Genomic DNA, 25440 nt, shown 5'->3' on the forward strand with positions numbered 1-25440 from the left:
AAAGGTGATTGATATTTAGTTTTGTGTGTGTGTGTGTGTGTGTTAGAATTAATGACGAATGAATTCGTTGTGCATCGCAAGTGCTACCCACAACTCCTTCTCAGATAAGAAAGTTGTCTGTCCACAGTGAGGGTGGACGCTTGTTACAAAACACGCCTGCCCTGCAGTACTCACCTCCATTGCGGCACTTCCTTGACCTGCACACTGAAACACCATTTAAAACCAGCCAAGCTAAAATGTGTGCACTATACTTACTGTTCGTAAATCACTTGATTGCTCTGCACTCCTTACTTCGGAACTGGCAGAAACTGGGAGTCTACAGGCTGTTAATGTTCTGTGTCTAACTACTCTAATAATGATACTAATCATAGAAATAATAATAATAATAATAATAAAACTATTTACAGCACTACAGTAGCCTTTGTCTAGTTACTGCTGTGTGATGCTGTCAATTAATTCATTTATCTGTTTGGGAAGGGACAAAGGAAGCAATTTAATCTACATCTATATCTACATCCATACTCCGCAAGTCACCTGACGATGTGTGGCGGAGGGTACTTTGAGTACCTCTATCGGTTCTCCCTTCTATTCCAGTCTCGTATTGTTCGTGGAAAGAAGGATTGTCGGTATGCTTCTGTGTGGGCTCTAATCTCTCTGATTTTATCCTCATGGTCTCTTCGCGAGATATACGCAGGAGGGAGAAGTATACTGCTTGACTCCTCGGTGAAGGTATGTTCTAGAAACTTCAACAGAAGCCCGTACCGAGCTACTGAGCGTCTCTCCTGCAGAGTCTTCCACTGGAGTTTATCTATCATATCCGTAACGCTTTCGCGATTACTATATGATCCTGTAACGAAGCGCGCTGCTCTCCGTTGGTTCTTCTATATCTCTTCTATCAACCCTATCTGGTACGGATCCCACACTGGTGAGCAATATTCAAGCAGTGGGCGAACAAGTGTACTGTAACCTACTTCCTTTGTTTTCGGATTGCTGGACTGCTGGAGGTACAATTTACAATGTCTCACTTTTATCATCGGCAATGTACGGGACAAAGAACAACATATGAGTATAGTGGACTATGGGAGGAAACTGTAACCTCCACCGCATTAACGCTACTAATTCAGAGAAAGTAATTATTGATAACTTATATGATCAATATTAGTCTTACAAAATTATAATAATAGTAATGATTTGTTTCGTGACTTAAGGGGTAATTACCCCTAGGTTGGGAACCGCTCCTCTACAGTAACCAACAGCTCCCAAGAAAAGCGTCTCAAAGTTAGTTTAATAAATTTCAATTCATGCTTTTTTCATTAAATTTTTGCCAGCCTTCGTGGAGGTACGGAGATCAAATGCCACTGCTACTGCACATACCAGTTCCCACTGCGTAGCAGAACTTCTCGGTACAGTGGCGTTCGTAATCGGTAAGCACGCGACAGCATGCGTATCTAATATGTTCCAAAACGCCGTACATAAAAACGGGATTTTCCGGCGCTCGTATCTCGGGTTTTATTGGTGACAAAAAGGGCGTCAAGTAGTTTGGATAGCCATTGGGCTACGGACCATTTGTATATCTAATAAAAGGATCATGTTAGCATTACTATCCTGCAGAAAAGAGTATATGTATGAATATTACACACTTTGTCCTCGTTAGGCAAATGGAGCAAATCGGTTGGTTCTTTTTGTATTTGATGTGGTCTACGGTGGGCTTGATGGGACTTATGGAAGCATCGTTAGTTCATGGGCGGTTCCCCGAAAAGACCCAAAAAAGTGTTTTTCTATGTTTTCGCCGTCATCAGGGGACCAAAACCCAGCCAAAGATTCCAAGACGGTTATGCACAGCAAATGACTGAAATTTTTACGAAATGTTCCCAAGATCCCAATTTCTAACAGCCTTGAAAATTTCCTTGATCTCTCTATCGTTTGCAGGATACAGATGTTCAAAGCATACGGCCCTCTATTTCTACACGTAAAATCCTGTACGAGGCGAAATCTAAACAATAAATAACCGCAGCAAATTGCTCAATTTTTAACGGTATATTCCATAGGCATATACCTAAAAGAGCCATCGCCCAGTTTTAAAGAGCTTTATCCGTTATCGAGAAACACTTCAATAACTGGATAGGGAATCCCCGCCGCGGACTCTGAGACGGCTATAGGCGGCAAATTTTTACGATGTATTCTATCTAGAGGAACCTTGAAAATTTCGTTCGTACCTTTATCGGTTTCGGAGAGTCAGAGGTTCAAAGTTACACTACTCATACACGTAAAATACGCACGGAAAATCCGGTGTGAGGTGAAAGAGTAAAAAGTACTTTTCCAGTAAATTGTCTCCGTTATCATCTGGGAACCTCATGTTGTAGAACTGAAGCATATGCAAAATGTTTTGCACGTAAAATCAGGTCTGAGCTGTAAAATTAGTTTTCTGTTATTTCACTTTCACATAGGTAAATTATATAAATTTCACTGACCAAAAAATTCCTTTTCATATGTGTTACATGCCCTGCTGCAACAGGGAAAAGAAGGGAACCACCGAAAAAACACTCCTATCGTAACACAAAAAAGGCGAATGTGCTCCTATGTATTTAAAAGACACTGACTGAAAAGTGGGGTGCCAACTGCTCAGCACCTTTAAAAATTCACCCAAAAATGTTGGCATGCGAACATATTCGCGCTTTTTTAGGTTGAGAGAGAAAAGACGGTGGCAATGGCAAAGCGCCGGAAAAGTAATAAATACCGGAAGATAGTACACAGTGGTTGTGGTATAGAAAGAGTGAAAGAGAGAATGTCTGTGTGAGAGAGAGGTGCACAGTGAAAGAACACTGCTACGAAAAGAGTGAGGCAGACAGTGCCGCGGCAGGGGGGGGGGGGGGGGGGCAATAAAAACAGAGAGAAAGTGGTAGTGAGTATGAGCAAGTGATAATGAGAGAAAGAGTATATGACAATGACAACGAGGAACAGAGATCTATAGGAAGGTGCTGATTGCTGCAAAAAAGACATTTAATGACAACATAATATATAATGCAGAGAATAAAAGCAAAGCTGTCTGGCATGTTATAAAAAAGGAAACAGGGAGAGGCAAAGTAACGCAGGGTAGGGGATAAAGTAATAAATGATTCACAGCACTTAGCAAACTATGTGAACGAGCATCTTTCAAGTATTGCAGAGAAGTTACAGCAAAAATTCCCCCAAACAAATATAACACCTGTAAATAATGTTGCACTAAATACAATGATGTTACTTCCAACCAAACAGACTGAAGTCAGTAAAACAATTCAAAAACTAAAAAATAAAAAGTCAGCAGGCTTATATGAAGTACCAATGTGTGTGCTGAAACAGTGCACAGGGATTATACAAGGCCTCTTAACAAATATAATAAATGAATCTTTCACATCAGGGACATTTCCAGAGCAGTTAAAACAGGCAAGATTTGTACCTTTGCTTAAGAAAGATAATGCAGAAAACATAGAAAATTACCGGCCCATTTTCCTGCCGTTAGCATTCTCAAAAATAATAGAAGCAATTATGAAAGATAGATTAATGAATTGCCTGAATAAATAGAATCTTTTAAGCAAATCACAGTTTGGTTTCCGAAGTGGCAAAAATACTGATTCAGCCATAGTAGAATTCACAAAAGTTGTACTTGATGCTCTTGATAAAGATGAGTGTGTCACAGGCATATTTTTGGATCTTTCTAATGCCTTTGATACAGTCGGCCACAAGATTCTATTAAATAAATTAGAAGCATTAGGAATAAGAGGGGTAGCTTAATGACTGGTTTCGATCATACCTAACAGATTGGGTACAAAGAGTAGAGATAACACAAAATTCAAATAGACCTAAACATTTAGTAAAACACTTATCAGAACCAAAATACATTAATATAGGGGTTCCTCAAGGTAGCATATTAAGACCAATACTGTTCATGATATACATCAATACTTTCCCAGTAGAGTTACTCATGATGAAAAAATTCTCTTCGCTGATGACAGCAATATTATAGTTACTGTGAAAACAAGAGAACTCCTTGCCGAGAAAGCAAATGAAACTCTGAAGGAAGTTTATGATTGGTCAATAAGTAATAAAGTGACATTGAACATAAAGAAAACTAATGCCATGAATTTCAGTTTGAAGAGGAAAAATGACAATGTTAAATTAAATGTAGATGGCACCTCTATAGACTGTGTAGCAAATGCAAAATTTCTAGGAATGAATATTGATTCTCGGTTGAAGTGGTGTGAACACACAAAGGTACTTGCAAACAGAATGTCATCAGCATGTTATGCCCTTAGAATCCTATCATCAGTGTCTAACATGCAGTGTCTTTCAGGTACGTATTATTCATATGTACACCCAATTCTGAGCTATGGCATTCTGTTTTGGGGAACAAATGCACAAAATATGAACACAATTTTCGAACTCCAGAAAAGAGCCATAAGAATAATAACCAAAAATACTAGTCGAGCTCATTGTAAAGATCTGTTCAGACCGCTGGGGATTTTAACTGCTCCATGTGAATACATTTACCAATCAGTTGCACACATCAAAAATAACATTGGTAATTACTGCACAAACAGCTCTGTCTATGACCATGCAACAAGAGATAGAGTCAACTTACATTTATAAAGAAAAAATTAACATAAAAGTCAAAACAGTATCATCTACCAAGGAATAAAACTCTACAATAAATTACCAAAAGAGATGAAAGGAATGGCAATAATACACTTATTTAAAAAGGCAGCTAAAAAGTACCTGTTACGCAATACATTTTATGCATTGAAGGATTACTTAGCTAAAACAGAGTAGGGGTTTGACAAAAAATGTTATACGAATGAATAATAATAATGATTATGATGATTATAAAATATCCAACATTCCAGATAACACCTTCACTTAACGTTTTTTTCCTTCTTTTTTTCCTTTCCCGTAGTAGTTATCCCCAAGCTATGCATAGCACAATACTAACACCTCTTCCTCCTTCTGAGCTCAGTGATCTGACTCATTATGGAGGGATGCTGACTCAGTTTTTCAGGATAGTAAATCGGAAGTTGCAGTACATAAAATGGCCCAGAGATCACCAGTGTGTGTGTGTGTGTGTGTGTGTGTGTGTGTGTAGTGAGTGAAGTGTTATCAAACAATGTGTGTATAGTGCGTGCAGTGACTGATAGTGAGATATGAGAGAACAATGTGGTATTACATTATTTAATAAGTTATTTGTAAAAAAGTACTGTATACTAGGAGTAAATCTAATGATTGTCTCTAACTAAAAGTCTGTAAATATATGTGTATACGAATTAGCTTATTTTAAATTGATCTAAATTTGTAAAGACTTTGACATGTCCTATACCCTTGTAAAAAGAGATCTACAGATGAATAAAGCTGCTACCACCACTACTACTACTACAGATAGTGACAGTGAGAAGGGACAGTAGCAGTAGGAAGGGAGGGATGGATGAGAAATTAGCAGTAAGAGAGAGACGGTGAGTGAGACGTGTGTGTGTAGTGAGCAAAGTGTTATCAAACAATGTATGTGTAGCGTGTGCAGTGACTGATAGCGAGATAAGAGTGAACAATGTGGTATTACATTATTTAATAAGTTATTTGTAAAAAAAAGTACTGTATACCAGGAGTAAATCTAATGATTGTCTCTAACTAGAAGTCTGTAAATATATGTGTATACGAATTAACTTATTTTAAATTGATCTAAATTTGTAAATACTTAGGCATGTCCTATACCCTCGTAAAAAGAGATGTACAGATGAATAAAGATACTACTACTACTAGAGATAGTGACAGTGAGAAGGGACAGTAGAAGTAGGAAGGAAGGGATGAGATATTAGCAGTAAGAGAGAGAAAGAGAGAGGCGGTGAGTGACACGAGACTGTAGTAGCAGGACAGAACGCAGGAGACAATGACAGAGAGACACAAAGAGATAATGACACTGAATTGGCCTGAATGAGTGAGTGAGAGAAAGGGCAACTGGGAGTGATTGAGTATGAAATACTTACACCGATGAACTAGAGGATGTGAACGGGTTACAGTTAGGGAGACTGAGGTGAGCTGCAAGTTAAAAATAGCGCGAATATGTTCGCATGCCAAAATTTTTGGGAAACATTTTAAAGGTGCTGAAGAAGATAGAATGAGGAAGCTGTTTCCCCATTTTTCAGAGTCTTCTATATAAAGAAGAACATATTCGGATTTTCTGTGCTCCGGCAGGAGCACTTATTCTAGTGGTACTTGTTGAAATTGGTAGGTGAATCGCTCGTGTGTGCCGGGTTCGAAGCAAGGTGATAGTTCTGGCGATCTGTCGCTCGTCTGTGGGTTGCGTTAGAAACCTCTCAGTTGATTTTCCTCTCCATTCAGTCGGCCGTTATGAATGCGGCCGTTTGAGATGCATCGAAATGTTTGATGTTGCGTTCCGTTCAGTCAGGTGTGACTCGAGCTTTAAACCTCTGTTCACCGCACTTGACATGGCGCAGAGACAGGCGTAGGATCACTTATATTGGCTGCTCATTGTATGGGAACAGATCACTAGGAGCGATAAGGCGCTGTTTTTTAAAGCTGGCGAGCAGTGACGTGGGCCATCGGAATGTGTGGAGAGGTACGGCGATGCGGGTCGAGAATGACGTGCGAGTAACGGCTCCGTTTCCGCTGCGGCCCGGGCACTACAGCCGACTTTCGGTCGTTAACGTTGAGCATACTGAGTACAGCGTGCTGCCGAACGTTCAGAAACGATGCTACTTCTGCATTCCGTGCATGTGCCTCAACATTGTAAGTGCGATCGCAGCGCGCTCCAGCGGCAGCTGTCGGCTGTATCCGGATTGCAAATCACACTGTTTACAAAATGGATGGGCGTAAAATTACTGCGGTAGTTCTCAAAAACACATATTCCATATGTTAGTCACATTGTTCTCTCTTTAGTATACACAAAACTTTCAGTATCCACGAACATAGTTTAAGGCAAAAAGAAAAGTAGCAAATCCAATCAGTAAGGGCATCGGCTTATATAAATTCCGTTACAAATAGTGCGATGCAAATTATAATAGTTATAACGTCAGATAAAATTATTTCATCTTTCTCACTTTTTAGTGAAACCGTAATGTCATTGTTACTCGATTTTTGTTCTTATTCAGTAACAGAATCTTTTACAACATGTGAAATACACTCCTGGAAATGGAAAAAAGAACACATTGACACCGGTGTGTGAGACCCACCATACTTGCTCCGGACACTGCGAGAGGGCTGTACAAGCAATGATCACACGCACGGCACAGCGGACACACCAGGAACCGCGGTGTTGGCCGTCGAATGGCGCTAGCTGCGCAGCATTTGTGCACCGCCGCCGTCAGTGTCAGCCAGTTTGCCGTGGCATACGGAGCTCCATCGCAGTCTTTAACACTGGTAGCATGCCGCGACAGCGTGGACGTGAACCGTATGTGCAGTTGACGGACTTTGAGCGAGGGCGTATAGTGGGCATGCGGGAGGCCGGGTGGACGTACCGCCGAATTGCTCAACACGTGGGGCGTGAGGTCTCCACAGTACATCGATGTTGTCGCCAGTGGTCGGCGGAAGGTGCACGTGCCCGTCGACCTGGGACCGGACCGCAGCGACGCAAGGATGCACGCCAAGACCGTAGGATCCTACGCAGTGCCGTAGGGGACCGCACCGCCACTTCCCAGCAAATTAGGGACACTGTTGCTCCTGGGGTATCGGCGAGGACCATTCGCAACCGTCTCCATGAAGCTGGGCTACGGTCCCGCACACCGTTAGGCCGTCTTCCGCTCACACCCCAACATCGTGCAGCCCGCCTCCAGTGGTGTCGCGACAGGCGTGAATGGAGGGACGAATGGAGACGTGTCGTCTTCAGCGATGAGAGTCGCTTCTGCCTTGGTGCCAATGATGGTCGTATGCGTGTTTGGCGCCGTGCAGGTGAGCGCCACAATCAGGACTGCATACGACCGAGGCACACAGGGCCAACACCCGGCATCATGGTGTGGGGAGCGATCTCCTACACTGGCCGTACACCACTGGTGATCGTCGAGGGGACACTGAATAGTGCACGGTACATCCAAACCGTCATCGAACCCATCGTTCTACCATTCCTAGACCGGCAAGGGAACTTGCTGTTCCAACAGCACAATGCACGTCCGCATGTATCCTGTGCCACCCAACGTGCTCTAGAAGGTGTAAGTCAACTACCCTGGCCAGCAAGATCTCCGGATCTGTCCCCCATTGAGCATGTTTGGGACTGGATGAAGCGTCGTCTCACGCGGTCTGCACGTCCAGCACGAACGCTGGTCCAACTGAGGCGCCAGGTGGAAATGGCATGGCAAGCCGTTCCACAGGACTACATCCAGCATCTCTACGATCGTCTCCATGGGAGAATAGCAGCCTGCATTGCTGCGAAAGGTGGATATACACTGTACTAGTGCCGACATTGTGCATGCTCTGTTGCCTGTGTCTATGTGCCTGTGGTTCTGTCAGTGTGATCATGTGATGTATCTGACCCCAGGAATGTGTCAATAAAGTTTCCCCTTCCTGGGACAATGAATTCACGGTGTTCTTATTTCAATTTCCAGGAGTGTACAAAACATGAAAGCGCAAAATATTGCAAGTAGTGGAAGTTGTTTAGCAGATACAGCCAATCCAACAAACTCACTCTGCAGAAAGAATATTTCAGAACATTCTTCTATGAAACAAGTAAAGTATCAGAACCTATTACAAAACTCAATGATTATTAAAAGAAAAAAAAGTGTATTAAGAGGGACGCGAACCAGCAATACATCTCTGCCCATCTGCTCATTACTCTTCACCTCCCACAAGTTTACGACCGAACTTTCCATCTTACCATCTCCTAAAAGCTTTAATCGCAGGTATGTTATTAACTGACATTTAATTACAACAAATTGTACGACGAAAAACCCCTTCGAGATCTACCGACGACGCTCGTGTCAGGAGCGTCAACGACTGACTGTACGAGAGATTGCAGAAACGTGTAACATTTCAGTTGGATTCGGTCATGAAATCTTGACGCAGCATCTTGGAATGCGCCGTGTTGCCGCCAGTTTCGTTCCACGACTCATGTGTAGACCAGAAAGACCATCGCCTCGCAAACTGCGAAGAGCTTTTGGATTGCGCAAATGAGAACGAGATGTGAAACGTCCCCTTAGAAAAATTATTGAATGATTGTGCTGGTAAACCCCTTACGTTATTTGATTTTCAGACAACTGAGCAAAACTTAACGTACCCAGACATTTCTCTCTTTACTTAATCTGATCATCACTAAACTGATTCATAAAAGGTATAGGTTATTGTTAGTCAGGGCCATTCTTTTGTAGGGATTATTACAAGTCAGATTGCGTTGCGCTAAAAATATTGTGTGTCAGTTTAGTGATGATCAGAATAAGTAAAGAGAGAAATGTCTGAGTACGTAAAGTTTTGCTCAGTTTCAAATAACGTAAGGGGTTTACCAGCACAATCATTCAATAATTTTTCTAAGGGGACGTTTCAGATGTTCCTTAAGAGAATTGTGACTGGTGATGAGATGTGGGTCTACGGTTATGATATTGGGACCAAGGTCCAACCTGCACAACGGATCGGGAAAGATTCTCCAAGACCAGAAAAAGTTCGTCAGGTCAGATCAAATGTCAAAGCCATGCTGATACTTTTCTTTGACTTTGTAGGATTAGTTCCTCATGAATTCACGCCACAGGGACAATCTGTTAAACGATGGTACTATCGGGACGTGTTGCTACGCCTGCGAGAAAATGTGAGAAGGAAACGGCCTGAAAAGTCGCGAGACAATTCGTGGCTCTTGCATCACGATAACGCACCCGCGCATTCAACCCTATTGGTTAGTGACTATTGCACAAAAAACGAAATCACTGTGCTGTCTCATGCTCCGTACTCTCCAGACCTGGCCCTTGCGGACATTTTATTATTTCCAAGGTTGAAAATGCTGTCGAATGGACGAAGATTTGCAACGATAGACGAGATAAAAGAAAATTCGCAGACGACGCTTCGTGTGATTCAGCAAGAGGCGTACGGAGACTGCTTCCGGACATGGAGGCGGCGTTGGGAGTAGTGTGTCAATTGTGGAGCATAGTATTTCGAAGGAGACGATGCACAATAAATAAAAGGTAAGCGTAGAAAAATTTTCTGAACAAAGTCCCGGAATTTTTTGAACAGACCTCGTATACACAGTAATGTAATATACACAAATGCTAAAATCCTATCTATAAAGCATATTGCAAATAAGAACTTTTTGTAGAAGTGTATAAACACTTATTACAGAAAAATCAGTATAGTTTTCATATGTTAAAGAACAACTCTCAAATTTGTAATTCTAAATGAAATGGAAACAAATGTACGATCTGGTTTTCAGGTATCTATGTAAGAGCTATCTAGTGGCTGCCAATTATTTTCATGCCTTAACCTACGTTTCTAGCATTTGTAGACTTTAGAGAAAGCTGTTGACAATGTTGACTGGAATACTCTCATTTAAACTTTGAAGGTGGCAGGGGTAAAATACACGGAGCGAAAGGCTATTTACCATTTGTACAGAAACCAGATGGCAGTTATAAGTGTCGAGGGGCATGAAAGGGAAGCAGTGGTTGGGAAGGGAGTGAGACAGGGTTGTAGCCTATCCCCGATGTTATTCAATCTGTATATTGAGCAAGCGGTAAAGGAAACATAAGAAAATTTCGGAGTAGGAATTAAAATCCATGGAGAAGAAATAAAAACTTTGAGATTCGCCGATGACATTGTAATTCTGTCAGAGACAGCAAAGGACTTGGAAGAGCAGTTGAACGGAATGGACAGTGTCTTGAAAGGAGGGTGTAAGATGAACATCAACAAAAGCAAAACGAGGATAATGGAATGTAGTCGAATTAAGTCGGGTGATGCTGAGGGAATTGGATTAGGAAATGAGACACTTAATGTAGTAAAGGAGTTTTGCTATTTGGGGAGGAAAATAACTGACGATGGTCGAATTAGAGAGGATATAAAATGTAGACTGGCAATGGCAAGGAAAGCGTTTCTGAAGAAGAGAAATTTGTTAACATCGATAATGATTTAAGTGTCAGGAAGTCGTTTCTGAAAGTATTTGTATGGAGTGTAGCCATGTATGGAAGTGAAACATGGACGATAAATAGTTTGGACAAGAAGAGAACAGATGCTTTCGAAATGTGGTGCTACAGAAGAATGCTGAAGATTACATGGGTAGATCACATAACTAATGAGGGGGTATTGACTAGAATTGGGGAGAAGAGAAATTTGTGGCACAACTTGACTAGAAGAAGGGATCGGTTGGTCGGATATATTCTGAGGCATCAAGGGATCACCAATTTAGTATTGGAGGGCAGCGTGGAGGGTAAAAATTGTAGAGGGAGACCAAGAGATGAATACACTAAACAGGTTCAGAAGGATGTAGGCTGCAGTAGGTACTGGGAGATGAAGAAGCTTGCACAGGATAGAGTAGCATGGAGAGCTGCATCAAACCAGTCTCTGGACTGAAGACCACAACAACAACAACAACAACATATGTTCATTACTGTCAGTCCCCTGAACTGTGTACTTCAAAGAATGTGGATAGATGATGTATTTAACTCGTCACGTAAAGTTAATTAGTTATTGTGTTACGAAATTCAAGACCTAAAAAGCCTCATTAGAATGTCATGTGTATGGACATCCCTAATGGCAAAAGGTGCTTCTTAACTATATTGTCTTTATTTGTCATATTACCACCTTGAGCTGCGGATAAAATGCTTTGTTTAGATATCTAGTTTCTGTCGTCTGACCATCACCATGTTTGTGAAAGTAGCCGCAGCTTCATGTTACGTGAAATATAAAATCGTTATCGCCAGGTGATAAAACATTGAATAATACACTGTTATTACATCGTATATAAATTACGTTGTCAGTCTATAAAAACTGTGCCAGGTGGGTGTACACATTCGTGATAAAACTGTAATCGGTGTTAACGCTGTGAACATATTCGTACCACACAGAGGCGATTGAACAGGTGATCTTCCGAGCAGTTTTTTGACGACGTAATTTATATAACGATACGATAACAGTATTATTCATGGTTTTGTCAATTGATGAGAACGATTTTATATTTCAAATGGCTCTGAGCACTATGGGACTTAACATCTAAGGTAATCAGTCCCCTAGACTTAGAACTACTTAAACCAAACTAACCTAAGGACATAACACACATCAATCCCCGAGGCAGGATTCGAACCTGCGACCGTAGCAGCAGCGTGGTTCCGGACTGAAGCGCCTAGAACTGCTCGGCCACAGCGGCCGGCTTTTATATTTCATCTAACATGATGCTGTGAATACGTTTATGAAAGAGATGATGGTCAGACGTCTTAAAACTGGTTGTATAAATGAAGTATTTTACCTGCAGCTAAAAGCGGTAACATATTTTTCAGATATATAAGAGCTTGGGGCACTACCTCCTGGGACCTATTTTCATTTTTAACAAACCTCTGTGGAATGTGCTACACATCACCCACTGTAACGTCAACATGGCATGTGTGATGCAGTCATAATGGAACAAGACGTAGAACAACAAGTGTTTTGAAGGTACGAACATGTTGAATTTCCATTTCATCATTTCTAATGGCAAATATAAATAATGATTGTACACGTACTCTACGTAAATGCATTACTTTACCGAACAGGACAGTCTTAACTTTGAAACCGGTCATTAGAAATAAATAGTACTGAATGCGATCTTGGCTATAAAAGTTTCCTCAAATGCTGTGCTCAGTTCCGCATTACTTAGGGCTGTCCGAATGCGTCTGACCGGAGAGTGTACACAGTCTAAGACTTTTAGTGATTGACGCTGTACGTGTTGATGGCCAGCGTTGGCCGTAACGAGTGAGAGAAGAGGAACGGTCTGGAGAGTCTAATTTTGCTCGCTGTGCTCCAACGTCGGAAGCGTAACCGTCGCTAAGTGGCACGAGACGGCCTGCAGTGAAAGCAGCCCCCAGGTCCAGTGGCGGGACGGGCCGAGAAAAACGACGGCCGGCCAACTTTCCCGTCTGAAGCTGCCTGCACCGGTCTGGGCGCGGGAACACCCACTGCCGCGTGCCGCTGCAGTCACGGCCTCGGATCTGCCGTATTCTCCGAGAAATACTGTTCGCATCTGCAATTCCTCTATCCGTTCCACATCCGCAAATCTTCTCCCCGTATCTCCAGTTCTTCAACCGCTTACGCGGATATTAAAATTTTCTAATCAACAATAAGATTGGAATACCAAAAACGAAACGCTCAAGTTAAAAAAAAAAGGTGTAAGACAAGGACGCGGTCTTTCTCTACTACTGTTCAATCTCTATATCGAGGAAGCAATGACGGCGGTAAGAGAAATGTTCAGTGATGAGATTAAAATTCAGAGTAAAAGGATATCAACCGCAAGGTTCACTGATGACGGTGCTATCCTCAACGAAAGCGAGGTAGAGTTACGCGACAAACTGAGTCTACTAACAAGGGAACCTCCCCATCGCACCCCCCTCAGATTTAGTTATAAGTTGGCACAATGGATAGGCCTTGAGAAACTGAACACAGATCAATCGAGAAAACAGGAAGAAGTTGTGTGGAACTATGAGAAAAATAAGAAAAATATACAAACTGAGTAGTCCATGCGCAAGATAGGCAACAACTAGGATAGCGTGAACTCAGGAGCGCCGTGGTCCCGTGGTTAACGTGAGCAGCTAGGGAACGAGAGGTCCTTGGTTCAAGTCTACCCTCGAGTGAAAAGTTTGATTTTTTTATTTTCAGACAATTATTATCCGTCCGTCCGTCCGTCCGATGCGAGGTAACTGCGCCGTAGTATGGGGACGCTACACCTAAACAAACATCGAAAAACACGACGTCAGTCGTTTACAGCGCTTTTTTTTTGGGAGTGATTGTCACATCCAGAATAAAACCTAAATTGGGCAAGATAGAAGAATCTTTTTACCCATTCGCCAAGTGTACAAGTTAGGTGGGTCGACAACATATTCCTGTCATGCGACGCACATGCCGCCACCAGTGTCGTATAGAATATATCAGACGCGTTTTCCTGTGGAGGAATCGGTTGATCTATGACCTTGCGATCAAAAGTTTTCGGTTCCCATTGGAGAGGCACGTCCTTTCGTCTACTAATCGCACGGTTTTACGGTGCGGTCGCAAAACACAGACACTAAACTTACAGTGAACAGAGACGTCAATGAACGAACGGACAGATCGTAACTTTGCGAAAATAAAATTTTCAGTCGGGGGAAGACTTGAACCAAAGACCTCTCGTTCCGCAGTTGCTCACGCTGACCACGGGACCACGGCGCTCCTTCACTCACACTCTCCTTGATGTTGCCTAACTTGCGCATGGACTACTCAGTTTGTATATTTTTCTTATTTTTTCATAGTTCCACACAACTTCTTCCTGTTTTCTCGATTGATCTACGTTCAGTTTTTCAAGGCCTATCCACTGTGCCAACTTATAACTAAATCTGAGGGGGGTGCAATGGGGAGGTTCCCTTGTAAGCACAGAATATGGACCGAGCGTAGACCGAAGAGAGACGAAAGTAATGAGGCGTAGCGGAAGTGAGACTGGTGAGAAATTTACTAACATCAAAGTCAGGGACCACGGAGCAGAAGAGGAGGAGGAATTCTGCTGCCTTGGAAGCGATATCTCACAAGAGGTGAAGCAAGGAGAACATAAAAAGCAGACCAGCATAGGCGAAGAAGGCGTTCCCATTCACAGCAAGTCTACTAGCATCGAACATAGGTCTTAACCTGAGGAGAAAATTTTCTGGGAAAGTACATTTGGGGCACAAGAATGTGCAGTAGTGACTTATGGACTGTCGGAAACCGGAACGGAAGAGGATGTGGTGCTATAAAAAGATGATGAAAATCAGGTGAAATGGTAAGATAAGGAATGAGGAGGTTCCCTCAGAAACGGGGAAGAAAGGAACATGGAGATACTGACAAGAAGGGACAGGATGATAGGACAAATTTTACGACATTCCATTCACTAGAGGCAGTTGTAGAGGGTACAAAATATGGGGGAAGACAGAGATTGGAATAGATCCAACGAATAACTGAGGACGTAAGGTGAAAAAGCTACTTTGAGATGAACATGAATTCGTGGCGGAGGCTCATCACACCAATCAGAAGACTGATGACCTAGAAAGATAAATAAAATAAAAAATAAACGAAGTTTGCGGTTTGCCTGAATTTTCATCTTCTGAGGTCGCAGATCGTAATTTATATTCTATAGACTAAAGACGTAGAGAACATTAAAAACCACGTACTAACATAGCCTGTCACGTTCTTGATACGTCCGGTGAGTTACAGTTTTCTGTCGTAATTACTGAAAACTGGTTTATGAACGTTTCTACGGAACATTTCTTCAACATCACAAAGTTAAATGTAGGCGTTAAAAGTTGTCAAATATTTTGCAATCATATATATGTGAGGCACTTCTTTTATTAAGTGTGCCTTACACTGAAGAGCCAAAGAAGTTGGTACACATGCCTAATATCATGTACCGCCCCCGCGAGAACGCTGAAGTGCCGCAACACGACGTGTCATGGGCTCGACTAATGTCTGAAGTAGTTCTGGAGGGAACTGACACAATGAAGTCTGCAGGGCTATCCATAAATTTGTAAGAGTATGAGTGGGTGGAGATCTCTTCTGAACAGTAAATTGGAAGCATCCCAGATATGTTCAATAATGGTCATGTCTCAGGAGTTTGGTGCCCAGTGGAAGTGTTTAAACTCAGGAGAGTGTCCCTGGAACAATTCTGGACGTGTGGCGTGTCGCACTGACCTGCTGGAATTGCCCAAGTCCGTCGTAATCCACAATGGACATGAATGGATGCAGGGGATCACACAGAATGCTTACATACGAGTCATGTGTCGGAGTCGTATCTAGATGTTTCAAGGGTTCCGTATCACTCCAACTGCACACGTTCCAGCCTCTACATCTTGAACAGTCCCCTGCTAAGGTGCAGGGTTCACGGATTCATGAGTTTGTCTCCATACCCGTACACTCCATACGTTCGATACAATTTGAAACGAGAGTCGTCCGACCAGACAACATGTTTCCCGTCACCAACAGTCCAATGTCGGTGTTGACGGGCCCAGGCGAGGCGTAAAGCTTTGTGTCCTGGAGTCATCAAGAGTTTCGTTGGACAGTTCGCACGATGACACTTGTTGATAGCCCAGTATTGAAATCTACAGCAGTTTGCGGAAGGGTTGCACTTCTGTCATGTTGAACAATTCTCTTCAGTCGTCGTTGGTCCCGTTCTTGCGGTATCTTTTTCTGGCCGCAGCGATCTCGGAGATTTGATATTTTACCAGATAGCTGATATTCACGCTAGACTCGTGAAATGGTCGTACGAGAAAATCCCCACTACCTGGGACACTTAAATCTTGATAACGTACGATTGGAGCAGCAGTAACCGATGTAACAACTGCGCCAGACACTTGTTGTTTTATATAGGCGTTGCCGACCGCAGCGCCATGTTCTGCCTGTTTACATATCTTTGTATTTGAATACGCATACCTTTACCAGTTTCTCTGGCGCTTCAGTGTTAATTAACCGTAATATTAAATCATGTTAACGTGCAAAATATCTCAATGTAATACGTGTTACACTGTGTACTTGAAACTACATTTAGTAGAAATGTTAAGAGGCTGACCGATTTTCACCGTAGTTTATTTAGGTCGTATGTGAAACACAAACCGGACATGTAGCGAAGGGTGCAAAGGATAGAATGTTCTAGAACACGTCGCTTTGTGCAGCTTTTTGTATCTCATAAAATCACTGATGTCGTTCGATACCGGGCGGAACAAAGTGGCGTTGTGTTGCCGTTCGTCTGGTGTCAACATACCAACAGTTCTGTTTCGTTGACGTTAAGTGTGAATCGACCTTTACTTGGCTAAGCGAACTAAAAACTTGGCAGATGAGTGGGGGATGTACACTATCTTCGCAAAAGTATCCGGACAGCTGCCGAGAATTCTTCCGGGTTGTATGGTCGTGGTCCATGGAACTCTTCTACCACTGATGTTTCGTCCAAAGCTACGTTAGACCTCTTCGGAGGTGGTTCTGGTTGTGCTGAGTCTTACCGACTGACGAGTCGGACGACGAAGAACAGCCTAAATACCGTGGAAAGTGGGCGTGGTCTGGATTTCACGTGATAGAGATAAACCTTGTCAAGGATAAAATATAACTATCGATCATAATACGTCAAAGATAAAAAACTTCTCATCGATTCTGTAGCGCGACTGTCCATATATCGCTGAGTTTCATAGCGTCTTCTTTTCTGTTAAAATTATCCCCATGTTTATATATTTCGATGGCTTCTCCATATAGCCGTGGATAACAGTTCGTCATCGAACTTAAAACTTCAGTTTCCGAAAATTTCACTATGTGATCACCTGACTGAAGAGCGTGTTCCTCCACGGCTGACTTGTCTGTTTTCCCTAGTCGGCAAAGACTTTTATGTTCCTTCAACCGTGTATTCACACTTCTCTTTGTAGTTCGAATGTAGACCCTACCACATGCACACGAAATCTTGTATACACCACTAGCAGACAGAGGGGGACGTTTATCCTAAACGGAACGAAGTGCTTGGCCTATTTTCTTCGTTGGTCTGAAAATCGGTCGAACGTTGCGTTTCCTTAAAATCTTGCCGATTTGATCCGTTACTTTTTTAATGAAGGGTAGAGAAACCGTGTTCTTCCATCGCTGTCTCCTATCGTTGTCCTTAGGCCTCCCGTTGTTCGGTCGCAAAACTCTTATTTCCTTACTAGAATACCCATTCTTCTCAAAAACCTGCTTTAGATGTTTAACTCGGCGTTCAGGTATTCCGGCGCACAAATCCTTTTGGCTCTGTCCACTAGACTTTTAATTACACCTCTTTTCTGTTGTGGGTGGTGATTGGAATTCTTATGCAAGTATCTGTCGGTATGTGTAACCTTCCGAAAGACTTTATGTTTCAAGTTGCCATCAGTCTGTCTCGTAACGAAGACATCCAAGAAGGATACTGCATTGTCATTCTCCCTTTCCATTGTAAACTGGATTTTAGGATTTATACTATTTAAATAACAAAAGAATTCCTCTAAAGCCTTTTTGTCATGTGACCAAACCACAAATGTATTATCCATGTATCGATTCTCGGCAGCTGAAACATCCGGTCGTGAAAGCCTTCATTGTATGATTATCCGGATAGCCCTACGTAAAACAGAATTCACCACTAGATGTCACTAGAGGCGGATCAAGCAGTATTAAAGAGGGCAGGTAGTATTGTGTTGTCAGTAGAGAAGCAGTGACAGCAAAATGGAGCGGTCGGGAGAGCTCACTGACTTCGAACTTCGACAAGTCATTGGATGTCAAGTAATTAGGGACATTTCAACCGTTCTAAAGCTTCCCAAGTCGACTGCTACTGAAGTAACTGTGAGGTGGAAATGCGAAGAAATTCAGGCAGAGCTCATGAACCGTCGAACATTCCGGATTGCCATTGCAAAAAATCGCATGAAATCAGTGGAAGGAATCAGTCGTGAGTTCAAAAGTGGTACCAGCAATCCAGCTAGCACGATGATTGTAGTTAGGAAATTAAAAAGATGGGGTACAGTGCCCCAGCAGCTCCTCATAAGCCACATTTTGTGTACTCAGTGCTAAGCGACACTTGAGGTGGTGTAAAGAACGAAGCGACAGATCAGTGGATGACTGGAAACTTGTGACATCGAGTGGTGAGTTATGCTATACCCCGTGGCGATCAGATCAAAATGGTTCAAATGGCTCTGAGCACTATGGGACTCAACTGCTGTGGTCATAAGTCCCCTAGAACTTAGAACTACTTAAACCTAACTAACCTAAGGACAGCACACAACACCCAGCCATCACGAGGCAGAGAAAATCCCTGACCCCGCCGGGAATCGAACCCCAGATGCAAGAGTTTGGGTTCGGTGAATGCCTCGAGATGTTACCTGACATCATGTGTCGTGGCAACAGCGAAGCACGAAGGAGGTGGTGTTGCGTGAGCCGGTGGGTTTCTGGCGCCAGGCGATGTCGATTCTTACTTCCATTTTTGATCGTTCTCCCTGTGCCTTGTTCTCTTTGCGTCTTTGAGGCAGGCTATTTATGGTGGCGCGCGTGCGCAAGTCGAGGAGAGTGGGTCCGCGCATGCGCCGAGTGAGTCTGTGACGTGACGCGCTTTCGATGTTGTCGTTGTGGGGAGTTGGCGACACCATGTCACGTGGCAGGGCCGTATGCCGTAAGGACCAGTTGAGTTGGAGCAACGAAGAAGCATGGGCCGCTGCCGGGAAGTATTAAAGTTGTATTAACATGGCTAGCCAGTGGCGACCAGGATTTGCTAATACCTCGAAAGCTATGTGGATGGATGGCGTGTGAATTTCACCTGAAGAAGAAAAAATTAATCGCCAAGCTTTCGTGGTGGGTCCTCCTTCTATATATAGTGAATGGGTACTTAAGGACTGGTGACTGTTACAGTTGCTCGTGCTAGTGGACAGCAAAACATTCACTGCAGTGGTGGCGAGACGAGTTATGTTCTGGAACGGCCATGAAATTATGTTACTAAAGTGGCTAGAAATAGCGCCTCGCATTTGTAGGTTTGGATTTGGTGCTTAGTGGCACGCTGAAGGTGGCTGGTTCACTTGAACGTCATTTCTTAATTTAGTTGTAGATTTAGAATTTTCTGGTTTTACGAATTAGTGGTAGTTGTTGTTTCTTAATAATTTCTTGTGTGTATTGAAGTGATATTAGTTCCTATTGCAATTTCAAATACCTATCCGAAGGTTGATTGTCACGTTAAGTACTGCACGTTTGATTTATGTGGTGTCAGCCATTCGGCAAAGACAGATTACCTTAAGTCGTTGAGTGTGGACTGGCACATCTTTTCATGTGGTATCTAGATTTTTATTATTTTTGGATCAAAGGAAACTAACCTCCTTTATTTTGTTCATTGGTTAACTTGTAATATGTTTATATTAAGGTATTGATTTTCTGTATATATTTGTGTAACTTGTATATACTACATTCTGTCTGCCGCTCATGTTTTCCTGTTTTCAGAAACGCGTATAGTGGTCGACGCGAGCAGACCTCGCCCCGCGAGCTTGCAGTGTGACGGAAACCTCAGGAGTTGAACTCATGGCCGTCAGGACCCCGTTAACGCACGGTTTCTCTATTCCATTCAACGAGAGGCTTGTTGTAGGCAGAATATTTCCTACTGCCCAAAGTTGAGTGTAAGTTCACCCTTTCGATCTTGTGTTTGTGAAATGTTAATGGATTAACGTTTGCTCGCGTCCATCACATGTTCATCAAATTGACGTTTTGCATAAAGTCTAGAATCTTCCGGATGTTGAGTGTAGTAGAATGCTAAGTGTAAACAGAACAATTAATAGTACCCTTCAGGTTAGGTAGCATGAAATGAATTTTACGTTTCCAGTAAGTGTAAAACTGAGTGAGAAAGGCGATAGCCGACATTGTAAACATTTGGTTATCTGTTGTTACCGGCACGTAAAGGGGCCATTGTCACACGTGTAGCGGTTAATATTGTAAATACTAATTGTGGGTAGGGCCTTGATATGCAAATTTTGTTAATTCACTAGTACTGCTGATGAATTCATATGTATGTGTAATCAATAAAGAAGTGTTGCAACTACAAACTCTTTGTGTTACTGGTATACAAGGTTAGAGTGTGCAATCGCCACACCATTACGCTATAGGGGTGGTTCTCGTGGTTATGGTGCCCTCTCGTTCTTACGCTTACGAAAGGATATGAACACATTTTACAGCGTTGTGTATTGAGTAGCGTAGAGGGAAAGTTCTGAAAGGACGACTGTTTGGATCAGCATGACAAGGCACCCAGTCACAAATCAGCATTCGTAGGGAAATGGTTTGTAGACAATAACATTCCTGAAGCGGACTAGCCTGACCAGAGTCTCGTCCTGAGCCCAACGGAACTCCTTTGGGATGAGTTACAACGTCGCCGTCGCTCCACACCGCAGCGTCCAACATCGTTACCTTGTCTGGTTTCGGTTCTTGAGGAAGAATGGGATGTCATTCCTCCACAAGCATTCAGACACTCCACTGAAAGTGTCCCTAGCAGAGTTCAAGCCTTCATAAAGTTCAGTAACATCTGTCATCAGATCAGTAGTGTATGGCATCAGATAGTGTATGGGACAAGCGTAATACCTACAGGCTACGGGAAGAATACACACTACTGGCCATTAAAATTGCTACACCACGAAGATGACATGCTGCAGGCGCGAAATTTAACCGACAGAAAGAAGATGCTATGATATGCAAATGATTAGCTTTTCAGAGCATTCACACTAGGTTGGCGCCGGTGGCGACACCTACAACGTGCTGACATGAGGAAAGTTTCCAACCGATTTCTCATATACAAACAGCAATTGACCGGCGTTGCCTGGTGACACGTTGTTGTGATGCCTCGTGTAAGGAGGAGAAATGCGTACCATCACGTTTCCGACTTTGATAAAGGTCGGATTGTAGCCTATCGGGTTTGCGGTTTATCGTATCGAAACATTGCTGCTCGCGTTGGTCGAGATCCAATGACTTAGCAGAACATGGAATCGGTGGTTTCAGGAGGGTAATACGGAACGCCGTGCTGGATCCCAATGGCCTCGTATCACTAGCAGTCGAGATGACAGGCATCTTATCCGCGTGGCTGTAACGGATCGTGCAGCCACGTCTCGATCCCTGAGTCAACAGATGGGGACGTTTGCAAGACAACAAAAATCTGCACGAACAGTTCGACGACGTTTGCAGCAGCATGGACTATCAGCTTGGAGACCACGGCTGCAGTTACCCTTGACGCTGCATCACAGACAGGAGCGCCTGCGATGGTGTACTCAAAGACGAACCTGGGTGCACGAATGACACAACGTCATTTTTTCGGATGAATGCAGGTTCTGTTTACAGCATCACGGTGGTCATATCCATGTTTGGCGACATCGCGGTGAATGCACATTGGAAGCGTGTATTCGTCATCGCCATACTGGCGTATCACCCGGCGCGATGGTATGGGGTGCTATTGGTTACACTTCTCGGTCACCTCTTGTTCGCATTGACGGCACTTTGAACAGTGGACGTTACATTTCAGATGTGTTACGATCGGTGGCTCTACCCTTCATTCGATCCCTGCGAAACCCTATGTTTCAGCAGGATAATGCACGACCGCATGTTGCAGGTCCTGTACGGTCCTTTCTGGATACAGAAAATGTTCGACTGCTGCCCTGGCCAGCACATTCTCCAGATCTCTCACCAATTGCAAACGTCTGGTCAATGGTGGCCGAACAACTGGCTCATCACAATACGCCAGTCACTACTCTTGATGAACTGTGGTATCGTGTTGAAGCTGCGTGGGCAGCTATACCTGTACAAGCCGTCCAAGCTGTTTGACTCAATGCCCAGGCGTATCAAGGCCGTTATATTGGCCAGAGGTGGTTGTTCTGGGTACTGATTTCTCAGGATCTATGAACCCAAATTGTGTGAAAATGCAATCACATGTCAGTTCTAGTATAATATATTTATCCTATGAATACCCATTAATCATCTGCATTTCTTCTTGGTGTAGCAATTTTAATGGCCAGTAGTGTACAATCCCAGTACCAAAGAAGCCTGGTTTGACTAATTCCGAATCAACAGCTTAAAAAACCATGGATACAAAAATTGGAAAATTTTTCTGATTTCTCGGTCCTGTGCGTCACACCATTCAAGCCAAGTAGCAACAAATAAATCATATAAAGCGCTGCACTTAACAGACTTTTCTTCCTCAAACTGCGATATAACTTAACAGATTGCATCTGATTGTAAAAGAAGTATTTAGCATGCGAGAACTTCAAAATGATAATGGACTTCTACCAACATGTATTATATTTTCTCTTCCCCATCCATAATATCGTCTTCGAGTTTGTTCCCTTTGTATAGTTCTTCTTTACATTCGTTCCGCATTTTAGCCTACAGTTCGGTGCCTAGCCGCCTCTCTTTTCTTGTACGGCTTATTTCATTTTCGCTTACGAGGCATATACCTTTACGGTAGTCATGTCTGCTTCTACGGCTTTGCATTTCTGTGCCAGTCATTCTCGCTTTGTCATTTTGCACTATGTACCTACTTCATTTTTAATCGTCTGTATTCAGTTAGGTCTGCTTCATTGCTGTTTTTTTTATATATATTGTCCTGTTTCAGCAATTTAATTACCTATCTCACACATTATCCGAAGATTTCAACTGGGTCTTGTCTTTTGACTTTTTTTTTCCTTTGATGCTGTATACATGATATTACACCCATCAGAACGTAGTGAGTGGCTGATAATCCGTAGGTCAAGGCCCCAGACACGTCAAAATCAATCAGTCATGACTCAATAGAGGCAGTACATTTCTTATGTCAAACTACTCTGCAAACACTCCTGGAAGAATTGCGAAAGTTTGCTACTAGAATTATTGTGCACCTAATATCATATCGAGTATTGTGTTGTACAGTGTAGTTAAAACTAACAGTAATATGGTGGCTTCTTGCGTTACACAAAACAGTTTAGCCCCCAAGCTTCCAGGATTTTTTTGCGAATTGCAAGCAGCTGGAATCGCATGAAGTGGTTTCACTTCACCTTCTCATGGATCCAAAAAGAAAGTGGGGTTCATTACTAAAGATCTGAGTAGCGAGGTATGCTGATGTGTCCTGCACTGAAGTTCGTGAAAGGAAATCTCCATGCAAACATCAGGTGGAGTTAGAACGGCACCATTGACACATTAACTGGCAGAACTTTATCATCTCTTTCTGCAGCAGCGAATCGTAAGAGTGGTGTGGCGTCAATACCTTGGTGGTGAGAAGTCTTCTGGAGGCCAAATTAGCGGACAAACTGCGCAAAGCGCCGAGAACAGGTGCTCGCAACATATTCGCCACCTCTGAAACACAGTAATACAAGGACCGTTTTAAGTTTTTTACAAATATAAAGAAAAAATAATCTTTGATACAAACCGTTGTGTTGTTCTTCATAATATTCACCTTTCAAATTTATACAATTTAGCATGGGTTCGAACCAGTAATATTCTGAAAACATTTTTTCTCTTGTGACGTTGGTGCCACAAAACGTGGTTTTGGAAGGATTCAACAATTTCCCGAGATGATGCAAATTGCTGTCAAGGTATTTTTTGATTGACATAAGGGAACAAATAGAGACATTTATACTATGTTTTTCCTTCATCAAATAGTGTTCGACATTCTGCACAACAGCTGCCATTGTGACGATGACGAACGATGCGACGTTTTCGTTTATCTCTCATGATTTCATCGATGAGCAGACTGTCGCATCACGTTCAGAATTAATCGTTCCACGATCCTGTACAGCGACGGTCGCGAAATTTCCAGTGTAACCAAATTGAAAAAGCCATCATTTATTTGGAAGTGCTTCGCGAAGGGATCTCTTTTGTTGGTTTTGTTTCATCTTGGAACATGAAGCAGCTGATTGCTGCTACAGCGTAGGAAAAATCTGAATCGATGTGGGTACAAAGACAAATATTGCTCTTTGGTCTCTCATCTGTAAGCAAGACATACTAACGATGTCTTCTGCCGTTACTCAGAAGCGAAGCCATTGCCTGCATTTATGACCAAATACGAATAAATAATAACGTGCACGCACTGTATAGTGCCGGCCATTGTAGCCGAGCGGTTCTAGGCGCTTCAGTCTGGAACCGCGCGACCGCTACGGTCGCAGGTTCGAATCCTGCCTCGGGCATGGATGTGTGTGATGTCCTTAGGTTAGTTAGATTTAATTAGTTCTAAGTTCTAGGGGAATGCTGACCTCAGATGGTAAGTCCCATAGTGCTCAGAGCCATTTGAGCCATTTTGAGCACTGTGTTTTGTGTGTTATTGACAAAAGACAAATCTGCAATGCATACCTGCGCTGGTGAATGAGATTAATATCAAAATTATCTAAACAGGTCAGCAAATATTACGTCAGTAACATCAGAAATTGAGTCCGCTTCATGCAAAACACCTTGTTATTCGTTTATTTCTTTATTCTCCCAAATTAGTTTCGCCGACAAATATCACCATCATCAGTGGTTTTTTTTTAATCTAACACATGCAGAAAATAGCATGGTTATACACAGTAGCACATTATTACATTCTTACTAATCGTTTTTTGAAATATAGTTTTCTATGGATACTTTCATACTACCTTATTTATTGTATGCTACAGCATGTTTTAAGAATTATTGTCGCTGTTTGCGGCATATTTTCTGTGCGCTTTTTTTCTGTTGCTACAGTTTTCATAGCCTTTATCTCCACATGCGATACACTTCTCGCGTCACACGCGAACGGCAAGATGCATAATACACTCCTGGAAATTGAAATAAGAACACCGTGAATTCATTGTCCCAGGAAGGGGAAACTTTATTGAC

The 25440-nt window shown here is 42.7% G+C and overlaps 1 protein-coding gene across 2 annotated transcripts in view; it reads right to left on the reverse strand.

Annotated features, from left to right (window-relative positions):
• Positions 1-25440, reverse strand: part of LOC126239112 (gamma-butyrobetaine dioxygenase-like) — a 213588-nt gene that overhangs the window by 107416 nt on the left and 80732 nt on the right. For both annotated transcript variants that reach the window (XM_049947837.1, XM_049947836.1), the window contains exon 2: positions 23855-23943. In XM_049947837.1, coding sequence (XP_049803794.1) covers positions 23855-23932 — 78 coding nt within the window. In that variant the 5' untranslated portion in view covers positions 23933-23943. The remainder of the gene's footprint in view (positions 1-23854; positions 23944-25440) is intronic.

This window comes from Schistocerca nitens, chromosome 1 (assembly GCF_023898315.1).
Source record: "Schistocerca nitens isolate TAMUIC-IGC-003100 chromosome 1, iqSchNite1.1, whole genome shotgun sequence".
Lineage (NCBI taxonomy): Eukaryota > Metazoa > Arthropoda > Insecta > Orthoptera > Acrididae > Schistocerca > Schistocerca nitens.